Source organism: Pisolithus orientalis, assembly GCF_024613125.1.
Source record: "Pisolithus orientalis strain OTSU chromosome Unknown F5J12scaffold_15, whole genome shotgun sequence".
Classification (NCBI taxonomy): Eukaryota; Fungi; Basidiomycota; class Agaricomycetes; order Boletales; family Pisolithaceae; genus Pisolithus; species Pisolithus orientalis.
In genome coordinates this window covers 828,454-852,691 of record NW_026260796.1, presented here as the reverse complement: position 1 = coordinate 852,691, position 24,238 = coordinate 828,454, and the positions used below count along the sequence as shown (strand labels likewise).

Below are 24,238 nucleotides of genomic sequence, written 5' to 3'. Positions count from 1 at the left end.
CATTGTTCAAACGGACGGAGCCACTGCCCAACGAAATTATTACACTCACAAACCACATATGTAGTAGTAAGGGTCGTGCCACACTCAAGTTCGATTGGTGTCGAGTTCATTCCCCACTACGATAAGCGTCGGAAGAGTCGGTCACCGATACTTGACAAACGTACGAGGTACCGCCTCTCTACCTTCAAGCTCGCAGCAAGTAGACTGGTCTTCAGACTTCAAGTGTGTGCCTCGATCGCCAGCCGAGAATCCACAAAACGGTGGTACGTAGTTTCTTGCGTGGTAAATCTTACAAGTAATCTGCGGGCTCGATGTTCGTTGTGCTAGATAAAGCTCCGCTACTGTCGGCAGAGGAAAGGAAACATGGGCAACGCCAATTGAGATAGACCTCTAAGATCTAATCGATCGTCGATCATCCCCAAGATAGTTCCCATACACTGCGGACGAGATACGACATGCACAACTGTCTTCGAATCCTCGAAATTTGTCACCATATTTTTGGTTTCTTGGTGGTTGACTTCATTGAAATCTGCGCTGTTCGCTACAATGACGTTGCAAGACTTGCGAGGACATGCAAGGCGTTCAAGGACCCAGCGCTTGACGTTCTCTGGCGGACGCAGTCTTCCCTGAGCCCTCTTGCGATGTGTTTGCCTGCTCACCTCTGGGCTATAGAGGTAGATAGGGGCATCAGTGTCCTGGTATGTCTGTCCTGAGTCGTCTGTACCTCGAGGTCACTGACGACCGCCATAGAGTCTCCTGCAGGAACCTTCGCATGAGGACTGGCTGAGCTTGAAAAGATATTCTCGCCGAATCCGAGCTTTTGACCGCAACACACTACATTTAACTCAAGTCTCGAAGAATACCTTGCACACTTTTTTCTCGACCAGCCTATCTCACGAGCTTTTTTCGTCGCTTCATACTCTGAACGCTAATGTCCTCTGCGGAGAGCTAAATCCAATCCCGTCCCTCGATCACATCCGTTTACCCCAACTGGTTTACCTGCGCACCATCACCCTCCCTCGTCATGTGGATATCTTACCTAGTAGTCTGCGCGAGTTGATCCATTTGCAATATTTATGCAACTTAACGGTGACTTTACCCGATGGATTCGATGTCAACGATAGATCCGATGTTGGTATATATCCATCCGCGCAACCGATACTCCCCTCACTCCAACATCTAAGTGTCCTCGCTACCTCTCTAAAGCGTTGTTTCAGCTTGCTTTCTTCTATCACTTCATACCAACTTCGCTCTGTTGAGGTTTGCCATCGCTGGCCTGCCACCCAGAGTGACCTCTACACACTGTTCCAAGAGATCGAGCGCATTCACGAACGCTCTCCAAACTTTTACACGCTCAGCGTGCGGTGCTCAAGCGCCCAAACCGAACTCACTTCCTTCGACCTCCCGCAATCGACACTGACACCCCTCCTTGCATGTCGCCGCTTGCGCGTTCTCAAACTCGACTCTATCGGTACGCTGAATATCGGTGACGCCTTCATCACACAGGTCACGCTTGCGTGGCCTGATATCGAGGCTCTATACCTGGAAGGATTCCAACAGAACAAAGCATGTGTAACACTGGAAGGCATACGTGAACTCTTGCAAGGCTGCCGACAGCTTTCCTCGCTCTGTATGGCCATCAATACGAGGATTCTGCCTGAGGAAGATCCGGGCGTGCGTTCATTATCTCTTAAGAAGTTGCGCATCATTCCCTCTTGTATGGGAGATCGGAGCGCGATAGACCGATATCTTAGAATTCTCGCACCAAGGTTGGAATCATTGCGCCTGAAGTAGTGGTCGTTTTCCGCGTTGTGGCGTATTCCACAGAATTGTATCACCCATTTCTCCCGCCACTGATAGTCCACAATTTGTAGGATTCTACAGATCATTTTGTTGCCAACCTAGGTGTTTGTGCTTGATTTCATACATGGTGGTCTCTCTGCACACTCCTCGCTGGTGATTGCAATGTGGCAATGGCATTTGATTTTGATGGTATTTTCATTCTAATCATTGGGACAACAGTGCATTCCATATTGTTATATCAGGCTTTCCCTGCTAGTTCAACTAGGAGGGAATCCCCCTATTGGCTGAACTCATTTCGTACCTACGAAGACAACCTCACTTTTCGATGGATGGCGTCGCTCGATGTCGTGAGATTCAACAGTCCGAATTTAAGCGGTGTTTACTATTGCAGGCCCAGAGCCCCTGATCCTGTCGCCCGCTAAGGTTCCGCCTTCACGCTTCGGCGTTGCTTTCGACTCCTTGCGAATCTGCCCTTGCCCTTCCTTTCCCACTGTTTCCGTTAGTCTCCTCTCCTCCATTGCCTTCCTCAATATCAGTGTCCTCGCCGTCACGAGGTTAGGCTGGTTCCGCCCATGTGAAACGGTGCATAAGGTAGCGCGCCAGAGTTGCCCGAGTGGGGCGACATTTTGATGACACGAACGTATGTAGAAGACGCTCTTCGTGTGTATGGGTGCTTCTTTATTAGGCACGTCTTATTTAGAGTCTGCATGATTCCACTGCACCTATGTCCTGTGTTTGTACAGGGTTAGGTACATAGACGGGGCTTCAGGTGCGCAATACAGCACATCTCGGTTCCCGACAGGCTGAGAACTCGGAAAACAACGTTGGCTTACTGGATCTGTAGAGTTCATATTAACCTGCAGTGTTTGTGCTTCATCGTACCGGATACTAGATATACATGAAATTGTACCGTAATTAAGATAGACGCCACAAGGGTGAATGCACGAGGTAGAAGTGATTTCATCTTTCGGGTTAAAGCTGGGATCAACCTTCGTACTGACGGTCAACTGGTGGAGGGTGGCTTGCGACACATCAAGATCGCTAAATCCTGGGTAATTCATGATGAACCTAGTTGATTCTACGATGAAAGTAGCTGTACTTACTACCACTAGGGTGGACATGCTCAGCTTCCTTCGGGGCGCATCGGCAGTGGGCGCGGCATTGACAGCGTCATCTAAGTTCTGAGCGATGATGCTACACGGATTCTAGAACGGGGATCAGCAATAGGATATGTTGAAAATACCATCAAGACCTCACAGAGTCCGAGACGGCGGTTAGATACGATGGTATAAAGCATTGTTCGTCAGGAATAAGGCCATCGTCGTCAGAGGTGTACAAAGCAGCCTAGCCACCATGAGCGTTCCGAACCAGTGGGTCAACAAACGTCATCACTTACCATCACTCTCTCGCGGGCAGAGGGCTTCACCCTTGCGTAGGGATGAAACCTGAACAAGTATGACGACCTGTAATTCGGTAGCTTTCCAGAGTCCATCAGCACAGGAAAGATTGCAGAGTGAAGAGGACGAAAAAAAAAAGAAACAGAAGACACCAGGGACCCGGAGCTAGCATCCAGAACTTAAATATTCAAACGGGGTCTAAAACATGCAATAGAATAGGATGGTCAAGCCGTAAATTGAGTCAACAGACCATGTCGTAGACACCGCCAGGGTTGAAACGTTGAATCTCGAAACGGGAACCTATCGCAGCGCTTATTTTGAATTGTCATTCACCACATACGCCGGGTCCAAACACATCTGCTTCCACGGCAGCATCCCATGAGTCCCTGACCACATCCATGCCAACAGAAGACATCCCGTGCCAGAATAACAATAACCCTCATTACCAGCCACCCACGACGCGTCCGGGATCACACCGGTCTCGCAGGCCATCCATCCGGAACCACCGCCCTGTTAAAAGGCGTGCAGTGAAACAGACCCTCATCCTTCACGTCGTAAGTTTGCTATGACCGAAACAGGTTTCTGAATTCCGTTATCGACAACATAGGAAGAACTTCGACGGCACAGTTGAGCTTCATAGTGCCAGTGTGGCTTTGGATCCTCTGCTCTGGTCAAGGCGACCTAGACAACCTGGCCACAAAATATCGACGTCGATGTAGCCTCCTGTATGCATTGCTGGTGCATATACACGTTTTACGCCGTCCTCCCAGTTCTGTCGCGAACGCAAACGTGCTGCGTGACCTGTCACACGAAAAAGGGGTGTGTCACGTCACGCTACCGCCATTCTAAAATCCCACAGGCAAGTTGCTCACCGCCGTCATGAGACTTCCAGTGCAACTCAACTCGAATGCTTCAACAGTGTTTTCCAAGATCACTCTCGTGTGATAGAAGAAGATGAAGCCATGAAGAAATTGCCCTCTTCAAGTTTTCAGGGGGAATCTACCGACAATAAATCTGTCTGTCAACCAAGGCTGCGTCAATACCCTTGTCCGATCGTGCCTCCGAATGAATGGAGTGCATTTGAATGAACGAAGACACTCACTAGTCATGCTGCACCTGTGCGACCCTCAAACGATGACTCCCCTCAGCCAGCCCCCGTCGTCAGCATTTAGGCTCGATCAAGAATTGGAAGATCCCAGCGTGCTTTGCCGTGCATCGAGTGAGTTCTGCGACAAAGGAAAACGGACCTACACTCCATAGCGAAGCTGCTCGAGTTTTTCACCGTCGCGCTTTGTCACGAACAACGCGGCGGGGAAGTCGGCCAAGATTGCGGTGACCCCCCCTCGATGCCAAAGGGGTTGACATGCGCCCTCTTATCCAGACGCTGGCAGATGGTCGACTGGAAATTCTGTGTTATGGGTGGGCGCAAGATTTGTGTGCGATAACGTCTGCAAGAATCTCTGGGTTCTGCCTTTCATTGTTACCCAAAGTCTCGAAGAAATGATGCCCGAATGCCGCGACAACTATCACAAGGGGTACGACGTGTTCAAGTCGTCAGAAATTCTGGTGGGAGTAGGTCTGCTGAAAAAGCGTTGTGGGTCCCTCGCTCGAACTCCGCCAATTTCGCCCAGCCAGCGGCTCTCATGATGGACCTGACAAACGTCTCTTAACAACGACAATTCAATCAATTCTTCTGGGCATTTTTCAACACTTCCCCGTCGAGAGTGCGCTGTCAATTAATTTTCTGTGGTAGTGTTCCGTGCGCTTCTCTGCTCGTCCAAGATCTGCGAAGTGGCCACCGAATTTTCTGTCCGCAAACATGCCACCTGTCGTCACATCGCCGTCCAAAATTTTGAATTTCATCTGCTACCTCGTCGATTCCGTTCGATCGCTCTGCCCAGCGGTGCCCCGTGTCTTCACTTGAATTTGAGCTCTCTTCCGCTGCCGAGCAGAACGTCCCATTTCGTGAAACCAACGCTGAAACATTTTGGCTGGGAAAAATAAACGCTTCGAGCGCAGAGCTGGAGGAGGGAAAACTACTTTCTGCATTTCCTGGATGTGGTCTCCTCGAGACTGGGGGAAGTCCACAGCAGCTTACAACTTCACAGGGACAAGAGTCACAAGCCGGCTTGGTGGCACTCGAGCGACCCTTGTCAACCACCCCTAATTCCTCCCCTCCATGAAGTGACACAGCTGGCAGTTTATCGTCTCTGAATCGCACTTGTTATTCCATATTGTAACGCGGCAACACCAATACGATATATTCGGTGATACTTTCATGCATCGTAAGTGCCTCCCCCGGGCTTGTTCCATTGCTAACCCGTTTTCGGTACAGTCTTAGCTGCCGTGCAAGTAAAATTCACGCGATAGCATTAAAATGAAGGAGGAGGATCCACATGGTGGGTACATTAGTGGCTGCGTTTACTTTCATCACCACTGGTTGTTATCAGACTTGTGAACTACACCAATCAATATGTATGGTCGGGTTATGAATCACAAACTCCCCTGCGCGGAGGCACGATCTGTACATCTGTACATCCCCCTTTGCGGCGAGATGAAGAAATCCAACTGTCTCATGTATGTGGCAACAACGAGCCCTTTCCGTGTTATGGTTACTTTTGGCGGATATACACTCGAAGAGGTGCTCGCCAATTGGCACTACTCCTATGATCCGAAACCCCGGTGTATCATGGAGAACTATAATTGCAGGACCGTATAGACCCACTGTTCTCTTCCCTGCCTGTTTCGATTTTAACCATTTGTCACCCTGTTTCGGCCCTCCGTCAGACATGGTCAGACATGGGACATACTACCAATGACATTCGACTGGACAGTCTCTGCGTCGCTTAGGCAATATGGTTGTACGACCTTCATCCTCGCCAGCGTCAGTCGTGTCCATTGCTGCTGCAGGTCAGACATCGTAGAGTGTATTTTAGTACTCCCCTCTAACACTAGTACTGCTTACCATCTCACTGTGACGCTTCTACTTCGTGCTTGCGCTCATATCACATTCGGTGAACTAACAGCAAAAACGATTTGAAGTTAAATCTGCCATGGAGCGGCAACCTATACTTGACAGTTTGTACTTCGCCACTTGACTCGTGTTCGGCTGGTTGAATGCATAACTGGTCGAGATCCTTAGAACTATTCGCACCTCGACCTCGGGTAAGATTGTTTACCACACAGAAGCTCGGTGCTGCAAGAGTCTGTTCAGTCCTCGAGCAAGTTCGAGTCCGCGATAATGTTTGAGGACATCGGTGGCTCTAAATAGCCCTAGTGATCTTCGCATTATTCCATGCACCCGCCACAGGACGAGGATGTCTGCCAGCCCAAGCTCTCCGAGTTCCTTCCATAACCCCGTTCCGCCAACTTCGAACTCAGCACGCTCAACAAGACCCATGAGTGTCTATGGCATCAAGTAATTATTCTTCGCCTTCAACCTGCCTGAGCGAGAAGGAAGAAGGCTTCGTTTAGTTGGCGTAGACGCCAGACAAATAGTAGAATGTGTGAGATAGCAACAAAGAAACTAAATAACACAGAACTAGCTCTTCCAAGTACTCGAGTGTGACTGTTGCGACTGTCGTTCAATGCTCATGGAGGACTCTAATTATTCACGAAGATTACCACAGGATCTAAACGCACACTCTGTTTCCATGCCGGGAATGTGAAAGTAGGCGTACGCTTGGACTTTCGTGAAACCAACAACCCGTACAAATAACAATCTCCGACGATTCCTCCGTCTTCGATGACGTCACAACGATGGACAAGTCCTATCACAAACAAGCAGACCATGGCGTCACGGTGTCTGCTGGTTGCTGCTGTCCGTTCGTCCACTGTATGGGTAGCGTTGCAGTACCTCGAGATCCCATATCTTGTCAAGTCAACCATCCCTCATGGAACTGGCATCGTAAGTTTAACATCGTAATCATTGCGACGGCTCCAATGAGCATTCGAAAAAGAACGTCCATCGTCTTGTGGTCTGCCTACAAGGCTGGGAGACCACCAGGGACCCGAGAATCCGCAGACTAGGTAACCCTGCGTGTTTGATGCTTCGTCGTACTAGAAGCCCCGGTCGGACTTAGGAAAGGAAGAACGAAGGAAGACTGATGGAGACGGACGTCGCGAAGGAGTATGAAGTACAAATCAAATGACCTCTCATTGATCATCGAATCATCCCCACAAGCAGCGGATGGGACACGACATGCGCGACTGTCTTCGAATTCTCGAAATTCTTTACCACATTATTGGATTCTTGGTGCCTGAGAGGGTTGATAACGCCTGTTTTATTCGTCACATGGACATTGCAGGACTTGCGAGGACATGCAAAACATTCAAGGACCAAGGGCAGCCTTCCCTGAATTCTGTTGCTATGTGCCCGCCCGCCCTCCTCTGGACTGTGGGGGTAAATTGGGGGATATCGGGGTCCTGGTATGTCATGTGGACCCGTGGTAATACGTCACTGACGCCTGACGCAGTCTTTCCTACAGGGAACCTTCGCATGAAGACTGGCTGAGCTTGAAAGATATTGATATTCACACCGAATCCGAGCTTTTGACCATAGCATGCCACATTTAATTCAAGTCTCCAAGAATACCTTGGACACCTCGCCGAATCTATCTCACGAGCTTTTCCTGTTGCTTCATACTCTGAACGCCGACATCTTCAGCAGAGTCCACCTCTAAACCCAATCCTGTTCCTTGACCACATCCGTTTACCCCTAATCGGGTTGTGTGCCACCCCTCCAAGCGTTGATAGTCAATGCATCGCCAGATGTATTGCAGTGGTTTACGCCTCCCCCGAGAGTGAACTTCGAAATACCCTACCTGCAGCCTCACCCTCACACGTGATATGAATATCTTGCCTAGGAATCTGCACGAGTCGATCCATTTTTTGCGCGACTTAGTGGTGACCTTACCTGATGGATTCGATGTCGACGATGGATCTCGTGTCGACGTATGTCCATCTTTGCAGTCGACCCTCCCCTCACTCCAACGCTTGAATGTGATCGTTCGCTCTTTGAATCATCGTTCCAACTTGCTTTCCTCTATCACTTCATCCCAACTCAGTTCTGTTGAGGTTTTCCATTGCTCGCCTGCCATCCACAGTGACCTCTACGCACTGTTCCTGGAGATCAAGCGCATCTACAAACGCTCTCCAAACTTCCACGCGCTCTACGCGCGACGCCCCCGTCGGGTTCTCACCTCCGATCCTTCCTACGACTTCCCTCAATCAACAGTGACACTCCTTCTTGCCTGCCACCGCTCGCGCGTTCTCAAATTCGTTTCTTTCGGTACACTGGATATTGACAGCGCCTAGTCACACGGGCAATGCAAGCGCGGCCTGATATCGAGATCCTGTACCTATACAAACTCCAAGAGCGGAAGACTCATTTAACAACGGAAAGCACACGTGTGCTCTTGCGAGGCTGCCCACGACTTTCCTTACCGTGCACGGCTATCAATGCGAGGACTCTGCCTTTGAAAGAGCCAGAAGTGCATTTGTTATCTCTCTTAAGAAGCTCCGCATTATTCCCTCTTGCATAGAAGGTCGGACGGCGGTAGAACGATGTCTTAGAATTCTCGCACCAAGGTTGGAATCACTGTGCCTGGAATGATGGCAGTTTCCCGTACCGTAGCGTTGTCTACAGGATTGTATCACAGCGATCAGGAGAAGAATTACAGTTCACATTAGTGCGTTTCTTATTGTTTTACCAAGCTTTCCCTATCGCCCTATTAAACTCATGTAGTAACCCCCGAGGACAACCTCAAGCCTTTCGGATTGACGACATCGCCCAATCTCAACGGAATTCAACAGTCCGAAATTTAAGCAGTCTTTTATTCTTTCAGCTCCAGAGCCTTTGATCCTTTCGCCCGTGAAGGTCCTGCATTCATACTTCAGAATTACTTTCTACTTCTTGTCAATCCGTTTCCTTGCTCATTACCTCCGTTAGTCTCTTCACCTTCCTCGCCTTCATGAGTCTGGACGTCCTGACCACCACGAGGTCAGGTTGGCTCCGTCCATGCGATACGGTGCAATATCAGTCATTTATACATCCCTCTGCATTAATTTTCTCCTTCTTGGTGTTTCCTCATCGCTACTTGCCCCCAATCACCGGAACACGGGCCTGCACCTGGGTTCAACGGTGCATCAGGGCTGGAGCGGGCGGTCGAGTCAAAAGAAACTCTGAATGCGCATGCTGACGTACCCTTAAGAGACTCGGGAAGAATGAGATCCATTCGAATTTGGTTTGTCCTGCCACTCTACCTGATGACGTTACTTTCTTATTTTTTGTTCCTGTAGTCGACAGAGTATCGGGGAATTCGAACTATAGCGCGTAACGAAGATCAACTTTGGTTGCCGACTGCGACGACTTTAAGCTAACCTTGCTCTTATCCGCAGGAGCAGGGATAGGAAATCGGGTGATCCAAGTAAGCAGTCACCAAAGTGTTCTCTGTGCGAATATTAAGCGCTAGGAAGACCATTGCAGGATCGTCGTAAGGTGGGTCAAGCAGCATCCCACCGGGCGCCAAGTTCACCTCAAAAACAGTTCATGGTCGCCGGGGAAGTCACCAAGAGGGAAAAGCTTTGCATTCTAGGGGTCTGTCTTGGTAATGGACGGTTTTCTCTGAGAATTTTGCACCAGGGGAACGAAACGCGCATGGGGATGGGTAAAGGGACATTCGAGCGTCACGGTAAGGAAACCACGCCTCGCCATTGCACCGGTATGAGCTACATTCCCCTTGCCATCATTCCTACCGGTGGAGGCACCTTCGAGGTCGGGGGCGCTCCAATCTGGGAGTAGTTTGCTCGAGCAGGTGAACACTAGGGGCAATATCTGGTTGCAAAGAAAAGGACGTCTCGATTCCCGACAAGCCGAGAATTCCGCAGGTTCTCGGATGGTTACAACTAGGTTCTTATTAACTTGCAGTTTTTATACTTCGCCGTACTAGATACTAGACTATACAAGAAATATCTGAAAACATACTGCTGTCGGACGCAGAGAAGAACCAAAGGAAATAGCGAGCGAGCGAGGAGTAACTAAACTAAAATAGACGTCGCGCCGGTGCATCTACGAGATAGCAGTGATTTTATCTGTCTCATTAGAGCTGGGATTAATTCTTCGTACTCACTGTCGACCGGTGGGGGACGGCGTTCGACACATCAAGACCGCTAGGTCCTACGCAATTCACGATGAAACTCGTTCATTCCACGATGAAAGTAGGTGTGCTTACTGCCACCAGAGTGGACACGCTCAGGTTCCGGAGATGCGTATCAACAGAGTGCGTGACGTTGACAGCATTATCCAGGCCCCGTGCGATAATGAGAGAGTGATTCCTGGAGCCAAAGTCGTCAGGGTAAGGATACCTGGGGTTGGCACTGAAACCTCACTGAGTCCGCGACCATAGTTTGATACGAAGAGATAATGCGTTGTTCGTCAGAAAAAAGGCCATCAGGGTCAGAGGTGTACCGAGCGGCCTAGTCACCCGTCAGCATTCTTGGTTGGGTTATGCAAACACCACCACTTACCATTGCTCTCTCGCGAGCAGAGGGCTTCACCCTCGCGTAGGGATGAAACCTGAGCAAGTATAACTGATCTGTGGTTCGGTAGCTTTCCCATGTGCCGCAGGAAAGATTGCAGAGTGAGGAGGGTGAAAAAAAAAGAGAAGATACCAGGGACCGGGGCCTGCGATCCAGCGCTCAAATATCAAAACGGGGTCTAAAATGTGCAATAGAAGGGAACGGGCAAGCCGTAAATCGAGTCAACAGACCATATCGCGGACTCTGCCAGAGTTGAAACGCTGTGGGGACATATCGCGGCGTTATTTTGAATTTGACATTCGCCGCATGCGCTGGGCCCACACAAATCTGTTTCCGCGGCAGTATCCCACGAGTCCCAGGGCCCTTGGCCACGATATTCATGCCAATGCAAGCCTTCCCGTGCCAGACTAAAACTACCTTCGTTGCAAGCCACGCACGATGCGTCCAGACTCGCACGCCATCCGTCCAGAACCACCACCTTGCTAAGTGGGCTGTAGTGAAGTAGACCCTCTTCCTTCACCTCGAAAGTTTTCCACTAATCGCGTCCAGGTTCCTGAATTCAGCCATCGACAAGTCATAGGAAGAATTTCGACGGCACAGTTGAGCTTCATAGTGCCAGCGTAGCTTTGGGTCCTCGGCTCTGACCAAGACAACCTGGCCACAAAATATCGTCGTCGATGTAGCCTCCTGTACGCATCGCTAGTGCATATACACGTTTTACACCATCCTCCCAGTTCTGTCGCGAACGCGAACCCAACACTAGTAGTGGGTGAGATTGGTGACCTGTCACACGAAAAGGGGCATGTCACGTCACGCTACTGCCAAAGTGCGTCAAATTCTACAAGCAGGTTGCTCACCGCCATCGTGAGTTTTGCTGTGCAACTCAACTCAATTGCTTCAACACTGTTTTCTAAGACTACGCTTGTGTGATAACAGAAGAATCCATGAAGATATTGTCCGCTTCAAGTTGTCAGGGGAAATCTACCCGCAAGAAACATGACTGTCGATCGGGGCTGCGTCAATAGCCTCGTCCGATTGTACCTCGGAACTGCATGGAGTACATTTGAGTAAACCAAAACACTCACTAGTCATGCTGCACCTGTGCGACCCCAAAACGGCGACTTCCCTCAGCCAGCCCCCATCATCAACATTTGGACTCGATCAAGAATTGGAATATCCTGGCTTGCTTTGGCATACATCGAGTGAGTTCCGCGACAAGGAAAACCCACCTACACTCCATAACGAAACCGCTCGAATTTTTCACCGCGGTACCTTGTTATGGAGAGCGCCACACTGCAGCTGGACAAAATTGCGTTGAGCCCCCTCTTGACATTAAAGGAGTTGACATGCTCTATCGCGTGTAGAAACCAGCAGGCGTGTCGACTGGAAATTCTGTGTCCAAGGCATGCGCAAGATTTGTATGCGATGACGCCTGCAAGAATCTCTGGGTTGCACCTTTCGCTGTGACTCAAAAGTCTGGACGAAATAATGCCAGAATGTCACGACAGCCATGGTAAGGGGTGCGATGCGTTCAAGTCGTCAGAATTTCCTGTGCAAGTGGATCTGGTGCAAAAGTGTTGTGGGTTCTTCTCTCGAACTCCGCCAACGCCAGCCGTTCTCATGATGGGCCTTATTAAACTCTCCCATTGACAACTACGGTACAAACAATTCTGCTGGGCATTTTTCAACAATTCCCCGTCGAGAGCGAACTTTCGATTAATTTTCTGAGGGGCTCGTTCGTGCGGTTCTCTGCTCGTTGAAGGTCGGCGAAGTGGCCACCGAATTTCTTGTCCACAAATATGCTACCCTTCGCCACACCGCCGACCGAAAATTTTACTTGCATCTGCCACCTCGTTTATTCCATTCGAATGCTCTCCCCTGCGGTACCCCGTGGCTTTTCCGATTTTAAGCACTCTCTTCCGTTGTCGCAATTCCAGCGCTGCCAACCTTGCCACCCGCATAACGTTCCCCTTCGCGAAACCAACACTGATATATTTTGGTTGGGAAAAATGGACGCTTCGAGCACAGAGCTGGGGGAGGCAAAACTACTTCCTGCGTTTCCTGGGTGTGGCCTTTTCGAGACTGGAAGGAGTCCGGGCAGCTTACAACTTCGCAGGGACGAGAGTCACAACCCAACTCGAAGGTCACTGATGGCACGCGAGTGACCCTTGTCAACTACCCTAACCCTCCACCCAGTGAAGTGAGACAACTGACAGTTTGCAGTCCTTGGATCGCACTCGGTATTCGAGATTGCGAGGTGGTGGTATGAATACGATTTGTTCGGTGATACATTCATCCATCGTACGTGCCTTTCTCGGGCTTGTTCCATCGCTAACCCATTTTCGCTGTCGTCTTGGCCTAGAGCAAACAAAATTTACGCGATTGGATTAATTGAGGGGGGATGATCCACATGGTGGGTACTTCAGTGGCTACGTTTACTTTTCATCATCGCTGGTTGTTATCAGACTTGCAAACCACACTGGTCGGGTTATGAATTCCAACCTCCCTCTGTCCTATCGCTTATCGTTTCGATGCAAGTACAACACTTTGCAACGTGAAGGTACCACCCCTTATGAAGGAATGCAAACTGTCTCGTGTATATGGCCATAACGAATTCTTTCCGTATTATGACCACTTTTGATGGATAAACACTGATAGAAGTATCGGCCAGCCGGTACTATTCCCAGGATCCGAAGTCCCAGATTAATATGGAGCACCGTAATCGCTGGGTCTCAAGGTTGGAATGAGGCCCTCAGTGACTTCGAGATGTCACGGGAACTGTCACAAGAGACTTCCACCGTGCTTAAACCGGCTGTATGGAAGCGCTAGCGGATATTAAACAATGCATGTCACCTACCCTGTTCAGAGCAACCGGTGCTTGACAGGTTCATGAATTATCAGCACTAATGTGTCAGTACTTTCTGTTTTGCTGCAGACCCTCGCAATACAGTATTACAGGTTACTACTATGTACATATTACTACCATATCAATCACCCACCTAAGTCAATTGTTCATCCCCAGAGCTTACTGCGCCGCTCATCCCCCTGCTACTGGGGCCCAGTGGCACCCTTTCCTAATCAACCTCTCGCGCCCTGCCTCTCCAATAAAACGACATGCATCTCTGTCTTCAAGTCTCCGAAATTCTTCGCCACATCATCGGGTCCTTGGTGAATGAACACGCTAGCGACATGTATTAAAACTGTGTTGTTCGCCACAAAGACGTTGCAAGTCATTCAGGGACCCAGCACTTGACGCTCTCTGGCAGACGCAATTTTCCCTGAGTCCTTTGCCCATGTGCTTGCCTGATCACCTCTGAACTATAGAGGTAGTTGGGGACGTCAGGATCCTGGTATGCCATCTTGCACCTGTGGCGGTAGAGTCGCTGACGCCTGCCACAGTTTCGAGAGGAGGAACCTTCGCATGAGGACTGGGCCGAGCTGAAAAAAGTATTCATGCCGAATCCGAGCTTTCAATTATACTGGCCTGATGTTACCCTTGGTCAATGAGGATAGTCTGAAAACCATCTTTTCATAGGGCTTAATCTACGAACTCTTTCCGTCGATTCACACGCTGCACCTTGGTTCCTTCAACCCCCCTTTCAACATCGATGCAGAGGGTGTAGATTCACTCTCATTACTCTCCTCCATCCCTTTACCGCATCTCATTCAGTTGAGCTTCGAAATCTATCCACCCTTGCGCCCGGACTCTGATGAAACCCTATGTTTCATGCCGGTTTGTGCACCGTCTCTGCAAGTGTTGATAATCAGCTTCCCGGGGACCAGTAGTACCACTTTAGCGGTAAGGTTCAAAGAAATGCCGAACCTGCGCAGCTTCGGTCTCTCTTGGAATGTGGCAATCTCGCCTAGTGGTATGCACGAGCTGATTCATTTGCAATACTTGCACGACTTGACTGTGATCGTACCTGATGACTTCGATATCGACATGGGTCCGTCCATGCAATTAGTACTCCCCTCACTTCAATTGTATGACTCGCCACCCAGGCTCAACCAACTGTCATGTCCAACCGCTTTGAAGGATCAAGAAGTAGAAGATGTCATCATAGCAAAGTCACTTGGAATTTTTCACTGGGATGAGGCTCGCCCGACCGCAGCTGGACAAGATTTCGCTGCCCGATGCTCACATGCCCTAGCGTGCAGATGGTCGAGTAGAAATCCTGTCTTTAACGCGGGATTTGGTGTGTGCGGTGAAGTTCTCCAAGAGACTCTGGGTCTTCCTTACTCCAACGCTTCCACGAGATAAAACCCGAGCGTCGCGATTAAAGAGGCAGCCGTTTCAAGTCTGCCGGAGGGGCTGGTACGTTGACAGCACAAATGATGCCTTACGTATGTAGAAGACCTCGATTTGTGCCACTTAATAGACCTGAAAAACAAACTGACTGACATCTCTTGGCTACAACAATACACCCAGACCCTTTTTTTCCCCCTCGGCCCCCCGTCGAGATATTCATTGGTTTCATCTGGAATCATTCATATTTGTTGAAGACCCTAGGAAATGCGTAACAAGGCTTTGACACGGTGTATGACAATCCCGCATGAAGCTTCTAAGTCCCACCTCATCGAATTGACTGAACGCTTCAAACTGCGATACTCGTCTCCACGTTTTTTCAAAGCCATCTTTCATCGTCGCGCGTTCCGCCCTTTTGATTTTCCCACTTTGCAACCCCCTTCGCGCACCCACCGTCGTGGAAAAGTACACTTGGAACTGGGAGTTGGTGGAGGGGAGACACACCATCCATTTCTCGGTTCCGCTACCCTTTTGAGCACAATGCCCGTAATCTGGCTTGACGGTGAATCGGTGGTACTCGAGTCGCATTGTCAACTTACGCCTTGGTAAATTGAAGAAATCACTGCTTCCAACTCATCGTTGCCATGCCCCCATTCCAGACTAAGATGCAAACAAAAGACTTTGTGAATGACAGCGTCAAGAGGTATGCGACCTTGTATAGGACATGAGATATTCTTGACTACTCTCTGATATGGCCTTTTATCTTATTTCAGATGCTTGCACCCCTTTAACTTCCGCAGCCCTCTACAGTGAGTCGTATTAGTGTGGTTTGCTCCTATACTATTTTGTTGAGTACATATTGGAATACTCTCGTGTAGAGAAAATCTCGTTTCCACACACGTTCTCGACGCGTCATGCATGCCTGCCTTGGAATCACCGAAATTCTGGATCTCATTATCAGATTCTTGGTAGATGAAAGAGTTGGCAACTCGAATGGAATCTGTGCTATTTGTCACAAGGACATTGCAAGACTTGCAAGGTGCTGCAAGGCGTTCATGGACCCGGCACTTGATGTTCTCTGGGAAACGCAATCTTCCCTGAGTCCGCTCATCATGTGCTTTCCTGAGCACTTCTGGACTCTAGAGGTACATTGGAGCGGCAGGGTGGTGGTACGATGTCTGCACCTGCGCATCATAGTGGTAGGTTGCTGATTCCTGCCAGTCTCTCCTGCAGGAACCTTCGTACGATGACTGGCTCTCGCTGAAAAGATATTCATGCCGTATACGAACCTTTGATCACACCACGCTCCCGCTACCCACAATCCGCCCAAAAAAATTTGGACACCGTCTTCTCGCTGCCCTTATCTCATGAGTTCTTTCCATCGCTTCACACTCTGAACATCGAAGTTTTCGACGAAATATTGCCTGTAAGTTCAATCACGTTCCCTGACCCCGTTAGTTTACCCCACCTTGTTCGGCTGAGCTTCTCGATCTCTGGATACCACCCCGGTAGCGTTTTGTATTTCATGCCAGCTTGTGCACTATCCCTTCAAGTATTGTCGATCAACGCTGACCGTTATTGTTTCGCACTTCTCCCCTTGACGGTGAACTTCGGCGAAATTCCTTATCTGCGCAGCTTCTCTTTCAAAGCGGATGTTTCGTCCAGTAGTGTGCACGAGCTGATCCATCTGCAATATTTGCACGACTTGACTGTGACCTTACCACGCCACCGATACTCCCCTCACTCCAGCGTCTGAACATCGAGGTTGGCTGCTTTGAACAAGTGCACAAACCGGCACCTTAGAATTGCTGAAGTCGTTGCGGGTTGAGTCATGTTAGTTTTCTTTCTCCTAAATAGAATCATGTTAGTCCGTGGTCAGATTCCGCGTTGGTGCTTACATAATCGTCAAGTTCGTTTTGCGAAGTAGAAGTTTGTCGAGTGCCTGCTACAAAGGATGTCGTCGAGATACGTTTTTCAATCACCCTCCGTCACGAATGAGAAGGGTACCTATCGATTGCGTGCACCTCGAAGTAGTCGACCTGGGTCCAACCTGCGAAGTGGCCATACGAAGGCCAACGAGCCATCGCCGTTGACCCAAGACCGCAAACTTCCCGTTTTTGTTATCTTCCTCGTGGTTGCGTCATTCACGTGCTTTGCGACGGCATACTATCTCTATAAGACAAGGTGGAGTCTTGGAGATCCGATGTCTGTCCAATAACTGTCGTTAACTTCGTTCTAGTCACCGCATGGTGCTTGTCCGATAATGTTACCTGGTCTATGTGGCTCCACCTCCACATACCTTATTCATCATAAATTTTGCACCAAGCATGCGGAAGTAGGAGAGATGGAGAACGCCGAGTGGAAAGTCATGGGATGAAGGAGATGTCATTGGTTATGCCATACCGTTGCAGACAAGCAAAATTTGAAGTCTGCATGATCCCCCTCCACTGTTTTCTTTTCTACAGGGATCAAGTTTGCAGTAAGCAGACTGACCTTCGAGTGTGCAATACAGTACGTCTCAATCTCCAATAAGCCGAGAACCAGTTTCTCGGATGATAGTGACGTTCGTATTAAACTGCAGTTCATATGTTCCCATATACTAGATATTATACACAACGTGTCCGAAGACCTGCCGGTGTTAGGTCAACGAAGGAGAGGAGGGAAGTGTAATTAAGATAGAGGTCACAAAGTTATACAGGACAGAAGTCATTGCTGAAGCTGGGATTAACCCTCCGTGCTCACGATCAATCGGTAGGGGATGGCTTGCGACACATCAACAGCGCCAGGTCCTATGTGATTCACGATGAACCTCGTTCTGTGATGAAAGTAGTTGTACTTACTACCACTAGGGTGGACATGCTCAGCTTCCGTCGGGGCGCATCGACAGAGTCCGTGAGGTTGACAACGTCATCCAGGTTCGGAGCGATGACAGTAGACGGATTCTGGAGCAAAGATCAACAAAAAAATACTTGGGAATGTCACGAAGGCCTCACAGGGTCCGAGACGGCAGTTCGATACGATGGAATAAAGCGTTGGTCCTCAGAAAAAAAGCCATTGTCGTCAGAGGTGTACAGAACAGCCTAGTCACCATGAACACTCCGAACTGACAAGTTTCGCAGACGCTGCCACTTACCATCACTCTCTCGCGGGCGGAGGGCTTCACTCTCGCGTAAGGATGGAACCTGAACAAGTATGACGATTTGTAGTTTGGTAGTTTTCCCGAGTCCATCGTGTACCGCAGGAAAGAGGGTGAAAAGAAGAAAAGAAGACAGGGACCCTGGGCTGCGATCCAGAGCTTAAATATTAAAACGGGGTTCAAAATATACAACAGAAGGCAAAAAATGGGATGAATTGAGTCAATGGTCCATGTCGTAGACTCCGCCAGGGTTGACATTGAGATCCAGAAACGGGGACCTATCGCGGCGCTTATTCGAATTGGTATTCGCCACATGCGCTGGGCCAACACACATCTGCCTCCGCGGCGGCATCCCACTCGTACGGGAACTCTGGACACCAATCCAAGGCTTGCGCGCCAGAATGAAGATGATTTCGTTGCCAGCCATGCACGACGCGTCACTAGATGTGAGGAGCCATCCTTCCGGAACTATCACCCTGCAAAAAGGGCCGAAGTGGGATAGACCCACTTCCATCACATCGTAAGTTTCCTATGATTGAGACCAGGTTTCTAAATCCTGTCATCGATAACACAGGAAAAATTTAAACCGACGGCGACGCTGAACTTCATGGTACCAGTGGGTTACACCACCTCGGGTCCTCTGACCGAGACGGCTTGCACCACAAAATATTGTCGTCCATGTAACCTTGTCTGTACGCATCGCTGGTGCATATACACGTTCTACACCATCCTCCCAGTTTTGTCGCGAATGCAATCCCAACGTGAACCCAACACACGTGGGTGAGAATGTTGCGTGACCTGTCACACGAAAAAGGGGCATGCCACGTCACACTGCTGTTACTTGTATGCAAAATCCCACAGGCAAGTTGCTCACCGCCATCACGAATCTTGCAGTGCAACTTAACTCGAATGCTTCAACACTGTTTCCAAGGCCACTAGTGTGATAGGAGAAGATGAAGTCAAGAAGAAATTGCCCGCTTCAACTTTTTTCAAGGGAGAACCGCCAGCAAGAAAGCTGTCTGTCAACCGAGGCTGCGTTAATACCCTCGTCCGATCGTGCCTCCGAATAAATGGAGCGCGTTTGAGTGAACCAAGACACTCACTAGTCATGCTGTACCTGTGCGACCCCAAACACGACGACTCCCCTCAACCAGTTCCCGTTGTCACCATTTGAACTTGGTCAGGAATTAGAAGATGCCAACGTGCTTTGGCGTGCGTCGAGTGAGTTTTGCGACAAGGCAAACCAACCTGCGCTCCATAGCGATACTGCTCGAATTTTCCACCGTGGTGCTTTGTCACGAAGAGGGCCTCATCGAAGCTAGACAAGTTGTGGTGACCCCCCTCTTGATATTAAAGGAGCTGACGTGGCTGTCGTGTGCAGAAACTAGCAGACGATCGACCGGAAATTCTGTGTCTGCGGTGGGCGCCAGATCTGAGGTGTGCGATAACGTCTCCAAGAATCTTTGGTTGTTGCCTGCGCTCCAACGAAATAATGTCCGAATGTCGCGACAGAGCCCGCCATCGCAAGAGGCGGAGGGCATTCAAGTCGTCAGAAGGTGGGAATGGGTCTGGTGCGAAAGTGGTGTGAGGTCCCTCGCTCGAACTCCGCCAATGCCAGCGGCTCTCATAATGAACCTCGTCTTTTAACGACAATACAGTCAATTTTTCCACGTATTTTTTAACAGCTCCCCGTCGAGAGCAGGCTGTCAATTAATTTTCTGCGGCGGTCGTCCGTACGGTTCTCCGCTCGTCGAAGATCTGCGAAGTGGCAGCCAAGTTTCCTCCACGCCACGCTCCAGTTTTTTTTAATTTTGGCCGCTACCTGCCATCTTGTCGATTTCCTTTGAAGGACATGGTACTCCCACCGTGTCTTAGTCGAACTTGCCGATCTTGCTACTCCCACAACGTCCCCCTTCGCGCAGTCAACATCAAAATAATTTAGTCGAGAAAATGGACGCTTCGAGCGCAGAGCTGGAGGAGGGGAAACTACTTTCTCCATGTCCTGGGTGAGCCTTTTCATGGCTGGGGGGAGTCCAAAGTAGCTTGAAGCTTCGCAGGGACAAACGACAAGGCTTGGCTTGGTGAACGACCCTGGACACTTCTACCTTCCACCACGATGAACTGGGACAGCTAGCAAAATCATCCTCTCGGGAATTCCTCGCAGCTCACGTCGCTACCGTGTGTACGACTGTGTAACACGGTGATATGCAAACGGGATATTGAGTGATACTTTTTTGCGTCGTATGTTCTATAAGGATTTGGCCCGATGCTGAAACTTGAAGCGCTAATGCATAGATGATAGAAAGCCTATAACGAGATGTGTTCACTTCTCTATATTAATTTCTGTTCCGTTCTTAACCGTGCTAATAGTACCTCTGACATTTTCGTGTCTGTCTTTTATCGCATAAGAAGGGTCATACGGTTCTTTCCACTACCTTAACTAACACAGACCATCTGTCTGGGTTTGCGAGTAGTCGTTAAGGAAGATCCTATCGTGGTACTGTCACTTCAAAGGAATCGGTTCGATGTGGAAGGACCACATGTTCAGATGTTGAGGACGTTGTGACAGCTCTGTTCTAATATTCTTATTGGCTTTGATCCTGCTTCGCCCGTATGTGTACCTTGAAATATTTCGTGCCTGTCTCCTACAGTATAAAAGAGCTAATGTAGTACGATATCCTACCTCGCAGCTTCGGGAAGGTCATTTGCGCTATGCCAATAATTCAGCTTCGCCCTCGACGTCACCGTGATTTGGCTTCGCATCACCGCCATACATTTAGTAAATACCAAATAGGCTTACCTTTCGAAACTCAATAACTCCCGATACCTTTCTCGATACTTCGCGAATCGATCGCCTGTAGAAACAAAGAGCGAGTTTCTCAAACGCTTGGCGGCTTCCCAATGCATGCTGTTTAACATCGACAGCGTGCTGTGGGACGCCGCCAAGCGTTTAAAGTGGCAAAAGCAAAAGGCACACTAGGGATGTATGTACCGGTGTGAACGAAGGGAAGACGAGCGCTAGTATTATGATTGCTGCGCCCCAAGGCCAGATGGAGGGCCGTCAGAGATTTCTCGAACTTATTATTGGAGTTTCTTCTTCGACCAGCACCGGCAGATGGTTGCAACAACAGCAACTCAACTCACAATGCTACGAAATCTCTTGAGCAACGAGATGACAAGGCACACAGGTTTTGTATGGGACATCAAGATTCCCTCCGGGCGACTGAAAAAGTTGTACGGAAGCCGCAAAAGATCGTCATGTCTTGAACAAGTGTTGCACGCAGCCAGGCCTGTTTCGGTGCTATTGCCCGGAGCCCGCGCTTCGAACACAGACAATCAGCGGTCGTCGTACAATTCCCACAGACTTGTGTACAGTTTACTATTACCATCCTCCGGTGATGATGCGCTGCTCGACAATGGAGTGTATTTTGGTGTGGCAGATTTACAAAACAATCCAGATGATAGGTATGGACGAATCTACTGCCTGATAATTACAAAGTTGAGGGCGGCGTCAACCGTCCAAAGCTATTCTAGACTGCGAGACAGTATACTTAAAAGGAGTACAAGGAGTATCACCGTCCGACTTGAGATTTTTCTTTGGTGTACCATGGAGATGAAGTTGAAAATTTTAGCATGGCACATCGACTTCAAAAAGGAAACAGGTGTCATAAATCATGACATTTTTACTCGAAGGAACGAGTTCCTCCGTAATGATTTTGAGGGGGTTGGGCAAGCAAAGGGGCGACCGCCTCGATGTTCTCCCGCGGAAGCGGGCTAGCACCTGCGGCCTGTTTGGCCCATCTGCTCGCCGCCCGGAGTTTTCTTCCGAAAACATACAAAATAACACCAGTCGGGAGCCCTATACAGCTGATGCATGCCAATAACACGTTCGCATTGCGTATACCCAAGGAAGTGTATAGTGGCACCCCGACGGTCGGCAGCACAGTCGCTACGATATTCCGGACGGCAGTGTTTGCAGCGATAGCGGATGCCGACATAGTTGGGTAAAGGTCAATGTAGTAGTTGAATAACGAAAGTTGCAAGAGAGTCATTCCCATCCCAATCGGAACACCTGAAAGCGTAGGGAATATATGATGTATGTCCGGCTGTGCCGAAAACGTCAACCAAAATAATCCGATGGGAGTAAGAAGCGATGCAAGAAGAACACCAGGTAGGCGGGCTTCAGGCTCAATCTCTAATTTACCACCTGATTCGATCTGAATTGTGCGTTGGCGCGCTTCGTACAGTGGTTTATGGTATCCAAAGTATACGAGAACGCCAAGCACATTCCCAACGAATGGGGCAATGAAGACCAGACCAGCTTGTTCTCGCGACATAGAATAATGAGTGTCGTAGATATGCGGGTATACCTGAGGAAAAGATCAATTTAGTTCTGAAGAAAGGTGGGTAACAGCCTACGCACCTCGAGGAGAAGGAACAAGAGCCCAAAGACAAAGGAGTGGTATAGCGTAGTCCAGATCATGATAGGTTCATTACGAAGTATGGCTGAAGAAAAGGGAAGGTAGATGAGTACCCGATACAAACGGATGAATTGGAGAAAAAGTACTCACTGATCGGCGTAAGTAGTGCTTTAGTCCAAACCTTGCTGGAGGAATTTATTTCTTTGATATCGACATCTTCGGATTCGGCTATCTTCCTTCGAATTGTTCTAGGCTCGGTTTCGGGGACGAACAATATTGTGACGGTAGCAAGAACCCCACCCCAGATGGTTATAAGATCGAGTAGCCGTCGCCAAGGAAAAAAGGGCCCTAGCAAAGAGGACGGGACAGGCCCGATGGTTGGGGCACCTTGTAACACGAGTGTAAATAATGCAACCACCGGGCCTCGTTCTTCCGGCGTAAAAAGGTCTGCCACTGAGCCACCGTAGATCGAGAAGACAGGACTCCCAAATAGGCCCATAAGTGTCCGGCAGATCAAGAGAGCGAATATATTTAGCGAAAGTGTTGAACCGAGACTGAAGGCTAATAAAACTCAGCATATTCATCAAAGAATGGGAGGGAGTGCATACCAACGAAACATATAGATGAGACGATATATACCGGTCGACGACCATAAAGTTCACTCAGTGGTCCTCCGAAGAGTACCCCAAATACAACGCCCTAGGAAGAGCATTGGAATGATAAGTACAGGGAAGATAGGCTAAGCTCACGAGATTGTATAACCCCACACCTAAAGTCGCGAGGGTATTCGATGTGCCAAACTCTTCCTGTACCTGGTCTTGCACTCCAGACTACACATCGAACGACTGATCAATGCAAAGCAAAGAACACCATGAGCTTCTACAAACGCACATAGAACGTGTTCGCCATATCACTGGAGGACAATTATCGTCAGCTCGCAATCCAATACGGTACCGAAGCTGAACGCCGTACATTGGAGCAATGAGGTTCCAGATTATGAGGGCTATCGTCCACCGTTTTCGCTTGCTCCATTGGCGAGGATCATGCTCAGAAGGAAGAATGCACGAAGGGAACGCTGACATGGCTATGACCGATAACCTGGCACTCCTGCCATCGCAGTAGGTGCATTTTATATCACATCTCTGCCATTCCCATAAACGAAATCCAGCCGTTGGATACGAGTGGCAACCGAAGGAACGCACGGCAAGTTGAAATTGAGAATTGCTCTAGCCTTGCGAGTATGGTTAGATCGAAGGTGAAGTCATTGCGTGCGTTTACCGATTCGATCCGTGGTCCAGAGGTCCAACCTCTCGGCCGGTTCCGACATGTCTGTCCGGCAATAAACTGATGGAACCGGCGCTCCTCTTGGTCTCAGGGGGGTCATTGCAGGAAGAAGGTTCCAGAAACGGGTAGTCGTCAGATTAGACATTCTTCCTATTGGAATTTGAGTATTATGCTATAGGCCCATATAAAACTGCCGGCGTTAACATCTACTGTTTCCGAGCCACAGGATCCCGCCAGGTTTACAAAGTGGAGCTGCATAGTCAAGGAATGATCCCAAACCAAATCCGACCCCCCGAATATTACTGCCTTCCTCTTTACTAATACTACTTGTGACGCAAAGTGCCCACCAGGACATCCTTTTCGAAGCGCACAGGTTGGAAATGCGGAGCCAGTGGAATGCCGCGGAAAAAGG

At 49.3% G+C, this 24,238-nt stretch overlaps 9 protein-coding genes across 9 annotated transcripts; 4 read left to right on the top strand and 5 right to left on the bottom strand.

The window, feature by feature from the left end:
* Positions 1–455: 455 nt before the first annotated feature.
* Positions 456–1,794, top strand: F5J12DRAFT_893080 (uncharacterized protein; the record flags this gene model as incomplete). The annotated part of the gene is made up of 2 exons (XM_051747624.1): positions 456–698; positions 751–1,794. 2 exons carry the CDS (start codon positions 456–458, stop codon positions 1,792–1,794), a joined length of 1,287 nt encoding a protein of 428 aa, XP_051599824.1.
* A 1,012-nt stretch (positions 1,795–2,806) lies between these two features.
* Positions 2,807–3,295, bottom strand: F5J12DRAFT_893079 (uncharacterized protein; the record flags this gene model as incomplete). Its single annotated transcript, XM_051747623.1, has 4 exons — positions 2,807–2,851; positions 2,907–3,008; positions 3,061–3,147; positions 3,200–3,295. The coding sequence occupies 4 exons, from the start codon at positions 3,293–3,295 to the stop codon at positions 2,807–2,809; spliced, it is 330 nt and encodes a 109-aa protein (XP_051599823.1).
* A 1,039-nt stretch (positions 3,296–4,334) lies between these two features.
* On the top strand, positions 4,335–5,383 carry F5J12DRAFT_783095 (uncharacterized protein; the record flags this gene model as incomplete). Its single annotated transcript, XM_051742821.1, is given in 4 exon segments — positions 4,335–4,419; positions 4,582–4,772; positions 4,954–5,082; positions 5,102–5,383. The coding sequence occupies 4 exon segments, from the start codon at positions 4,335–4,337 to the stop codon at positions 5,381–5,383; spliced, it is 687 nt and encodes a 228-aa protein (XP_051599822.1).
* A 1,010-nt stretch (positions 5,384–6,393) lies between these two features.
* On the bottom strand, positions 6,394–6,603 carry F5J12DRAFT_687684 (uncharacterized protein; the record flags this gene model as incomplete). Its single annotated transcript, XM_051740333.1, has 1 exon — positions 6,394–6,603. A coding segment is annotated over one exon (210 nt), but the record flags the coding sequence as incomplete, so codon positions are not given.
* A 306-nt stretch (positions 6,604–6,909) lies between these two features.
* F5J12DRAFT_927627 (uncharacterized protein) lies at positions 6,910–8,516 on the top strand (the record flags this gene model as incomplete). The annotated part of the gene is made up of 4 exons (XM_051749415.1): positions 6,910–7,107; positions 7,160–7,628; positions 7,782–7,928; positions 8,066–8,516. Exons 2-4 carry the CDS (start codon positions 7,390–7,392, stop codon positions 8,514–8,516), a joined length of 837 nt encoding a protein of 278 aa, XP_051599820.1. The 5' UTR covers positions 6,910–7,107; positions 7,160–7,389.
* A 1,276-nt stretch (positions 8,517–9,792) lies between these two features.
* On the bottom strand, positions 9,793–11,350 carry F5J12DRAFT_783093 (uncharacterized protein; the record flags this gene model as incomplete). Its single annotated transcript, XM_051742820.1, has 9 exons — positions 9,793–9,992; positions 10,186–10,238; positions 10,331–10,377; positions 10,433–10,535; positions 10,585–10,676; positions 10,728–10,776; positions 10,872–10,917; positions 10,970–11,221; positions 11,260–11,350. The coding sequence occupies 9 exons, from the start codon at positions 11,348–11,350 to the stop codon at positions 9,793–9,795; spliced, it is 933 nt and encodes a 310-aa protein (XP_051599819.1).
* Positions 11,351–14,215: 2,865 nt separating this feature from the next.
* F5J12DRAFT_116449 (uncharacterized protein) lies at positions 14,216–15,096 on the top strand. Its single transcript, XM_051738020.1, has one exon. It carries the CDS (start codon positions 14,467–14,469, stop codon positions 14,998–15,000), a length of 534 nt encoding a protein of 177 aa, XP_051599818.1. The 5' UTR covers positions 14,216–14,466; the 3' UTR covers positions 15,001–15,096.
* Positions 15,097–17,623: 2,527 nt separating this feature from the next.
* Positions 17,624–18,582, bottom strand: F5J12DRAFT_116400 (uncharacterized protein). The gene is made up of 4 exons (XM_051738019.1): positions 18,119–18,582; positions 17,979–18,065; positions 17,826–17,927; positions 17,624–17,774 (listed from the first exon to the last, which is right to left on the bottom strand). Exons 1-4 carry the CDS (start codon positions 18,434–18,436, stop codon positions 17,730–17,732), a joined length of 552 nt encoding a protein of 183 aa, XP_051599817.1. The 5' UTR covers positions 18,437–18,582; the 3' UTR covers positions 17,624–17,729.
* Positions 18,583–21,909: 3,327 nt separating this feature from the next.
* On the bottom strand, positions 21,910–23,600 carry F5J12DRAFT_940262 (major facilitator superfamily domain-containing protein; the record flags this gene model as incomplete). Its single annotated transcript, XM_051749680.1, has 6 exons — positions 21,910–22,491; positions 22,545–22,627; positions 22,693–23,103; positions 23,151–23,241; positions 23,292–23,372; positions 23,508–23,600. Coding segments are annotated over 6 exons (1,341 nt in total), but the record flags the coding sequence as incomplete, so codon positions are not given.
* Positions 23,601–24,238: the final 638 nt, after the last annotated feature.

Coding starts and splice junctions, on each gene's coding strand:
- F5J12DRAFT_116449 (XM_051738020.1), top strand. CDS start 14,467: ATGCCGGTTTGTGCACCGTCTCTGCAAGTGTTGATAATCAGCTTCCCG.
- F5J12DRAFT_116400 (XM_051738019.1), bottom strand. CDS start 18,436: ATGTGGCGAATACCAATTCGAATAAGCGCCGCGATAGGTCCCCGTTTC. Junction 17,928..17,978: donor GAACTGCCGTCTCGGACCCT/GTGAGGCCTTCG, acceptor TCTTTGCTCCAG/AATCCGTCTACTGTCATCGC. Junction 17,775..17,825: donor GCATGTCCACCCTAGTGGTA/GTAAGTACAACT, acceptor TGAATCACATAG/GACCTGGCGCTGTTGATGTG.